At 44.1% G+C, this 7,516-nt stretch overlaps 1 protein-coding gene and 1 long non-coding RNA gene across 2 annotated transcripts; both read right to left on the bottom strand.

The window, feature by feature from the left end:
* Positions 1-256: 256 nt before the first annotated feature.
* Positions 257-4,938, bottom strand: kcnmb3 (potassium calcium-activated channel subfamily M regulatory beta subunit 3). The gene is made up of 4 exons (XM_019877757.1): positions 4,757-4,938; positions 2,908-3,111; positions 2,094-2,268; positions 257-966 (listed from the first exon to the last, which is right to left on the bottom strand). The coding sequence occupies exons 1-4, from the start codon at positions 4,840-4,842 to the stop codon at positions 598-600; spliced, it is 834 nt and encodes a 277-aa protein (XP_019733316.1). The 5' UTR covers positions 4,843-4,938; the 3' UTR covers positions 257-597.
* Positions 4,939-5,631: 693 nt separating this feature from the next.
* LOC109520500 (uncharacterized) lies at positions 5,632-6,632 on the bottom strand. The gene is made up of 2 exons (XR_002169190.1): positions 5,989-6,632; positions 5,632-5,864 (listed from the first exon to the last, which is right to left on the bottom strand). It is a non-coding gene; the product is annotated as an uncharacterized LOC109520500 (long non-coding RNA).
* Positions 6,633-7,516: the final 884 nt, after the last annotated feature.

The following is a 7,516-nucleotide window of genomic DNA, read 5'->3' as shown; positions in this document are numbered from 1 at the left end:
CGTCTGCGTGCATGGCAGCGACGCCACAAAATTCCACTTCGAGCTTTTTGAAGTGGGATGCAATTCAAATCAAATTTGAGCACAGTTACAACTTGCAGATGAAAAGATCATCGTGATGGGTCGTTCCAAATTCCGTGTCGGCCGCCCCATGATGCAGGCAGCGCATATTTGGACTGACTTGTCAATACTGAATAGTATGTTTCAAGTGTTGATGTGTTGCTTATGTGGGACATTGAATCAGAAAAAAAAAATGGTGAACCATCAAAACGTTTTTATTTCCTTGATGTGGACAAATGCATTTAAGATATCATATCCATCATTAAATATCCCCAAAAACATTATTGTCACACCAAATGGCACGTAACCATTTTAATTGAAAATTTCTAAAATCAAATTTCCCATTTTAGCAATTTGAGGCACGTCCATGTATTGGAAATAAGTTGTAGAATTTGAATTTTTTTGCATATCTCAATTTGCATTTTCGACCCCACGAGGACCGTGTAGTTGTACTCCATTTCTTGGAACTCGCTAAATTAGTCACTGCATGCCAACTTTGGGCATGTTGCTTCTTTTCTGACATCAACATCAACATCGCAGTCACATCGGCGAGGACACAGCCGACCTCTGGAGAAGTTGCAAGAATTTTCCCCGAGTGTATCTGGAAGTCATGCGCTCCCCCGCCGTCACGCTGCATATCTCGGCCGACAGTTGAGCAAGACACTGTGTCACTTTGACCAGGCCCACCAGCAGGGCTCCGCCAGCCAGCATCAGGCTAGGCCACAGAAGTGCATACAGGGTCCTCCTCAGGGTGTACTTTCTGCTCAAGATGACATCCCCGGGGTGCCTGGCCAGGTCTGTGAGGCACGAGGAGGCGCTTCCCAGCTGAGAGTCCAACTTGGTTTTCACCTTCAGGGCTTCACCTTCAAGTTCTGTTTGCTCCATTGTACACTTGGGCATGTAGAAACACTGCCGAGAAACATATTTGTTTACTAACACTCGGAAGCGCTTCATGCAATCTTACGAAAACATTCTGTGCTCGCCGTGATTTTTATTTCTGATAGCACTTGAAGCGGTGGGAGCATTGTAGATATCGCTACAGTCAAAGCTCGTTCCAAGGTACCCCGTTTACGTTTTCTATAACGTTCACATTTCAAAGTCCCAATTTCACGTCATTCAGTTTCCTTTTGCCGAGTTTGCTTACAACAAACACGGTTGTGACGTAAACTTCATTATAAGGACCCGATTTACCCGCACAAAATAGTGAAAAGGCCTTCGTTACGGCGAACGGTGGGAAGCCAACTGCCGTCGCGACCTTGCTTATGAACAAAATGTACAGCGTGGGATTCCCCTCCGTTGCTTAGCAACGCTGATGATCGTCTCCTACGTTGTTTGTACTTCCGGTGGCACGGCGCGGTCCAGAGCGCATGGTATGAAAACACGTTTGGTCAATGGAAGCAAATCTTGCTGTCTGTGAAGGCTGAAATTGTCTCTCGAGGATTTGGGTCAACTGTACATTTACTGTTAAAAATTTTTTTTGAATCTTTTTTGGTTCCCAGAATGCATTGCACGGCACAATGAATTTAATTCATTAATCCTTGTCCAGGGGTGGGGTGGCCATTGGGAATTTCAGGAAAATATCGGAATTTTCCTGAATGGGTAGTGTATTTCCTGGCCGGTCCTGAAACATCACGGCCGCCAGTTGTTGTCTTTCAACACATTGACGTTTGATTTATATGTTGCTCTAAGTTTGTATTTTAGTCTTTTCTTCTTCTTCTTCTTCTTTTAAATCGGCTGATTTAATCAACCAGGCCATTAAGCATCTTTGCGGGCTGGCGCGGCCCCCCTGCGGTGATGGGTCTGGGTGAATATTGAATTTCTTTCAATTGAATCTTGCATTAGTGCTTTCTTTTCAGTAGGGTATCCATTTTGGTTGAAGATTTGAAAAAAAAATAATACTTATCCTAGGATTATTGGGTGCGGCCTTGAAAAAAAGTTTGAGAAGCCATGTTGTATTGATATTATTCTTTTTGATCATAGAAGATGCAGTACGAGTTCAAAGACCCAAATGGCAGTGTCCCAAACGACTGCCTTACCTTCGGTGTAAGCATCACTGACTCCTCGTCAAAGTGCAGAAAGGCTTTTTGATTGGAGCGTGTGAGATTAACGGTGACCGCCAGGCACGGCACGCTGCTCACTCCTCTGCAGTCCACCCACTCGTCCAAGATTTCAGTGTGCAGCAGCACACAGCTGTCCTCCTCCTCCCACTTGCTGCAACACAAGGAGGCGGCGTGAGTCCGGGAAAGGCCACGAGAGGGCTTTCGCGCGCCCACGTCAAGACTCGCGTGGACGCGCACGCGCGGAGTCACAGATAAACGTAAGCTTTTGTTAAATTGTTAATTATTGTCATTTTATGTTTGAGTATTATATTCTTTTGTGTTAGTATTACCTAAATTATATTCAGTTTAATAATTGCTTAAACATGTTTATGTTGATAATGTCTGATTGGCTGAAGGAAAGCAGGAAGTGTTGGAGTAGCCGGAAGAAGGTGTGTTCTCTTTTGTTCGTTCGTTCGCGGGTGTAGACGTTGAAAAATGAAAGCTACGTTCAAAGCAAATCCATCTCTCCTTTTTGCCCATTCTTAACGTAGAGCCATCCATTCCAAAACTACGAACCCCTCAACTTACATAAGCAACAACAAAAACACACACACAGACACACAAAGATTGACACAAAGATTGACACAAAGACACACGCACAGAAACATGGAACACACCCAAAGAGACACAGAGAACACGGCAATGATGCCAGTTGCTTCTGCGATGACAGAAGTTAGTATTTATATACATACAGTGCTACTCAAGTACAAGTTTGATGACGAATGCCAGCTCCGATGCAGTTTAAGCGTACCCGTTCACATGCGGCTTGACCGTGGTGATTCCAACCACGAAGAACATGAGCACAGAGAAGGCCATCATGCCGAAGCCCAGCAAGATGGCTCGCTCTTCCCCAATGCTCGCCACCAACTTCTGGCTCCGAACTCGCTGCTCCCCGGCACCTTCGACACTTCCGCCTCCGTCTTTTTCTTGGGATGTCACCCTGTGGAGGAGCTCCCTGTGTCTCGCGCCCACACGCAAGAAAACATGCAGTATCGTAGGCGGTCAAAACTATGAGGGGCCGTCAGGGCCTTAATTCAGAATCAGCCAAAGCGAATTCACTTGCTTGGGGATTTGCGTGCGGGAGAATGTTGGAAGTGTTGCCCGTGAGAGTATTTCAATTGTGTTTGTTTGCGTGTTTTCACTTGTGTGTGAAAACATGTTAGTAGTGTGTGAGGGGACATTTCATTTGGTGCGAGAGCTAAATTTGTGTGTTTCAGTAGCAAGTGAGAGCATTTCAGTAGTGAGTGAGAGCGTGACATTCTTTCAATGATGTGTGAGAGGACATTTCAGTCACGTTTGTTAGACCATTTTACTTGTGTGTGAGAGCATTTAGTGTTGTTAGCCCTGTGTTGAGTTTTTTAATTGTAGATGGGTGTTTCAGAAATGTGTGTGTTTCAGTAGTATGTGTGTGAGACAAAAAAAATCCATGTGTGAGAGCATTTCAATAATGTGTGTGTTTCACTTGTGTATGTGTGAGAACAGAAGGCTTAATTTGTATGTTGCGAGCCAAAGTACTGTAGTTAATGAAAACTAGCAAAATAACTAAAACGACAATTGGAAAAAAAAAAGTTTAGTTAGCCCAATAAAATCAAAACGAGAGGACATTTAGAAAGACTAGCCAGCCAGTTGCAGTTGCCTTCATTCAGCGTGTTTGCTCACCATTCACTCCGTAGCTCTGGGCAACTTCTGATATATTTGGTTTCAAAGAGCAAATTATGTCAAGGGAGAAGTTATTAAAAATATATATTTTACCATGCTACCGTTTGTAAATGCTCTCTGTGGTACCACGAGACCAACGTGCACTTTGTTTTTTCATGTATATGACTATTTATGAGAGCGCCATTTTGTCGGGCGCGAAGCGTAACGTAAATAATCTTATCTGTTTACCTTTCTACAAATGCGTTTTATACGTTGTAGAGCTGTGGGAACAGATCAAAATGAAATGTTTCATTCACAAGACTCACTTTGAAGGGACAGTATTATAAATACTTAATGTGGCACTTAGGATGACGGATGAGTGACAAAAATCAAAGCAGCAAAAGCTCTTACGAGTCAAGCTATGAAAAGACATTTTTCCGTAATGGGGTGACCGTGATTACGTGTCATCGTAGCCCTTAAAATATAAATGGAGCCACGCTTGTCGAAGGCTGCAACCCACCGGCCATAATATGCGCCTGGTCAAGATTGAAGGTTTTAATCTCTCACATCTTTTTCAACGAGTCATAAGCAACAGTATTTGCCCTTTAACTTGCGCAGCCCCAGACATTTTGTTACATTTACATTTATTAAAAATACATTTCCCCCTCAACATTCTACAAAACACATTCCATAACGACCAGATCATTTTGCTTGAATCAAGCAATCAAAATATTGCATATGTCATCACCCACCCCCTCGAGTTTTTGAAAGCCTAGTTTTTTTTTTTTGCAAAGTGGCGCTGCATCAAAAAAAAAAAAAAAAAACTGCGCTGCTGAATCCAGAATTTATGCTCCAACCAAACTTCCCGCTCAGAATCGTAATGAGAAGCCGAGTGAAACTTGAGCAGCGTTTCTAATGATCTCCAAAAAGAGTCTGCCCGGCCAGGTCAATGGTCCTCCTACCGTGCGTGCCGCCTGCGAGCACCCTGCAGGTTGATGTTAATTGGGATGCTGAATGATCTCCCGGGAGAGGCCGTGTTCAAGAACATAGTAACTCGGTCACCGCCGGCCGGGCCCCAGATATCCACCCTAACAAGCTGCTCTGTCTATCTGAAAGTCAAATATCTCTGTGTCAACAGCCGAGCGCGGCTTATCTTCGGCAGGCTCCAGAGCCCGCGGTGACAAAACTGGAATGGACGAGAGCTGGCCGCTGAGGGAGCAACCCGCTTGTTTACCCAGGCTCAAAGGTGAGAAGGAAAACACCCTCATGTCTGTTCCTATAGAAACAAGCACAGGTAAGCCAGGTAGGATGTCTAATGGCCTCTCAGTGGGCCTGGGAAGCCGAGACAAATGTCACCACTTGTTTGAATCCCGCAAACAGCGTCGCAGTCTATTGGAGCTAGAAGTATGTGCCTAAATTCAACTTCGGCTCAACTTAAATACGCTGATATGAGTGTAATTCTTTTTTTTTTTTACCATGCTTTTACATCAAAACATTCAGATTCTTTTTCTCTGTTGACTGAATAGTAAATCCGTTCCATTGATGACAACAAGGCTAAATTTAATAAATGGATGAATAATATCTCATCCCAGTGTTTGCTAAGATTTTGGATACAACGCTTGCATCCAAGTATTTTGTGGTCAGTTCCTATTTAGGACGGGTTGAGATCGAAATGGGGATATTAACGTTCGATATTAATGTCGAAATCAGGACGATGTGAGTCACGTGACATTGCCGCGCTCGCGTTGCACGTCAATCTCAGTTCAAACAACCCAGGTAACCCCCCCCCCCCCACAAAACATCCACCACACCAAGTCTAAAATAACCAAGAGAAAAGAATGCTTGATAATAATTTTAATAATACCAAATAAATCCGGAGTACCCACTAAAATGCAATTTTCTCTTGTCCTTGCTCCTACGAGTTGTGATTGCGTTTGACTTGACTTTTCTTTTTCAAGTTATCTCCTCAGATTTCTTCTCTTTAGTTTTGTGACTGCTGACCCGAGTTGATTTCACCGCAGCCTCCTGCTGTTTTAGGCCCAGCGTGTTGGCTGACGTGTTGCATTTAATCTAGACGGGGGAAAAAAAAATTGTCATCGTAGCAAGATGGAGGGGGAAAAAAGGCGGTAAAAAACACATTACTGTCCATATAAATATCCTCCAGTAATTGTGCCTTTCTACCTTGAAAAGTTACCTTATTCAGGCAACGATGATGCTGTGGAAAGGGTCTTCTCTCCCGCAGCTCAGTCACATCCTGACGACCTCTCTGGTGTTTCCCACTTACGCCGACTGCCTATTTTGCCTGGAAACAGCGCTAGACAGACGCCAGTGGGAATTGGATTCGGGAGATTTATTTCCTCCCATGTCCACAGGCAGCAGACGGCAATAAAACCTTGGGAAAGAAGCGGTTAATAAAACTGCAGCGTGCGGGTGGTGGTATGCATGGTGAGCAGAGAGAGAAAAGACAAGACAGTTTAAAAAAGATATGTTGGTGATCCCAATTCTATGTGAATGTCGTCTATAAACTTGATCTTTTTGTTTGGTGATCGACTGGCATCCAGTGCAGGGCGTTGTCTGCCTTTCAATGCCTGTCAGATCGATGTCCCGCTGAGCAGAAAAGACGCTTTCTCAATGAGGCCACTTTTATCCTGTAGAGGAAATCAAGACCTGGTTGGCACTGATTCTCAATGAAAAGAAGATGGAAGTGATGGTGTTTGGTCCCAATGGACCTTGTACTTCCCACCCTGCCGACTTGGGGCCCCCTGGCTCTTTATCTTAAGCCAACAGTTTCAAACTGGGGTCTTAAACTGGACAGTGATTTTAAATTGGATCTGCAAATTGGTGTTGCTGTTAATTCCAGCTTCTTTCATCTTACGACAGCTGGCTAAGGTAAAGCCTCTCCTTTTTCAAGATCACTTTCAAACAGTAATTCATGCCTTCGTCTTATCTCGGCTAGATTGCTGTAATGCACTTTACTTTGGAGTCAGCCAATCCTCCATTAAGCATCTCCAGTTGGTCCAAAATGCTGCTGGTCACCTCTTGACTGGTACTCGTAAGAGGGAGCACATAACTCCCTTCACTGGCTCCCTCTACATTTTATAGTTCTTTTTAAGATCCTATTATTTGTTTTCAAATCTTGAAATGGCCTCGCTCCAATTTACCTCTCTGAGCTCCTCCGCCACTCCGCACCTGCCCGGTGCCTCTGGTCTGCAGACCAGACACTATTAGAGGTACCGAGAACTAAGCGGAGGCTCAGAGGACACAGGAGCCTTTTCCGTTGCTGGTCGCTCTCTTTGGAATGACCGCCCACTGAACGTTCGGCAAGCCCATCTTTAAAAGTCGTCTTCAAACTCATTTTTATTCTTTGCCTTTTGACTTGGCATGAGACTTGCTTCCTAGTTTCACTGTTTTTGTGCTTTCCACCGTCTTTGTTATGAATTCATATTTTGTTGTATGAATTATTTTTGCTCCATGTGCAGCATTTTGCATACCGTGATGGTTGTTTTGAAGTGCTCTAGGAATACCGTTGAGTCGAGAGCCGAGTTGGCTGCAACCCCGAATAAAATAAAACAAATCGATGGATGACTTAGATCAGGGGTCCCCAACCTTTTTTGCCCCACGGACCGGTTTATGTCAGACAATATTTTCAGGGACCGGCATATCAGGTGTGGCGGAAATAATACAACAAAATAATATGGTATGAGCTGCATGAAAACTGTGGT

Source organism: Hippocampus comes, unplaced genomic scaffold, assembly GCF_001891065.2.
Source record: "Hippocampus comes isolate QL1 unplaced genomic scaffold, H_comes_QL1_v1.1 scaffold317, whole genome shotgun sequence".
Lineage (NCBI taxonomy): Eukaryota > Metazoa > Chordata > Actinopteri > Syngnathiformes > Syngnathidae > Hippocampus > Hippocampus comes.
The sequence above is the reverse complement of the archived record's forward strand: the minus strand, read 5'-3'. Positions and strand labels throughout refer to the sequence as shown.

Coding starts and splice junctions, on each gene's coding strand:
- kcnmb3 (XM_019877757.1), bottom strand. CDS start 4,842: ATGTTCTTGAACACGGCCTCTCCCGGGAGATCATTCAGCATCCCAATT. Junction 3,112..4,756: donor GCTCGCAGGCGGCACGCACG/GTAGGAGGACCA, acceptor CGCGAGACACAG/GGAGCTCCTCCACAGGGTGA. Junction 2,269..2,907: donor GTCAAGCCGCATGTGAACGG/GTACGCTTAAAC, acceptor CTTGTGTTGCAG/CAAGTGGGAGGAGGAGGACA.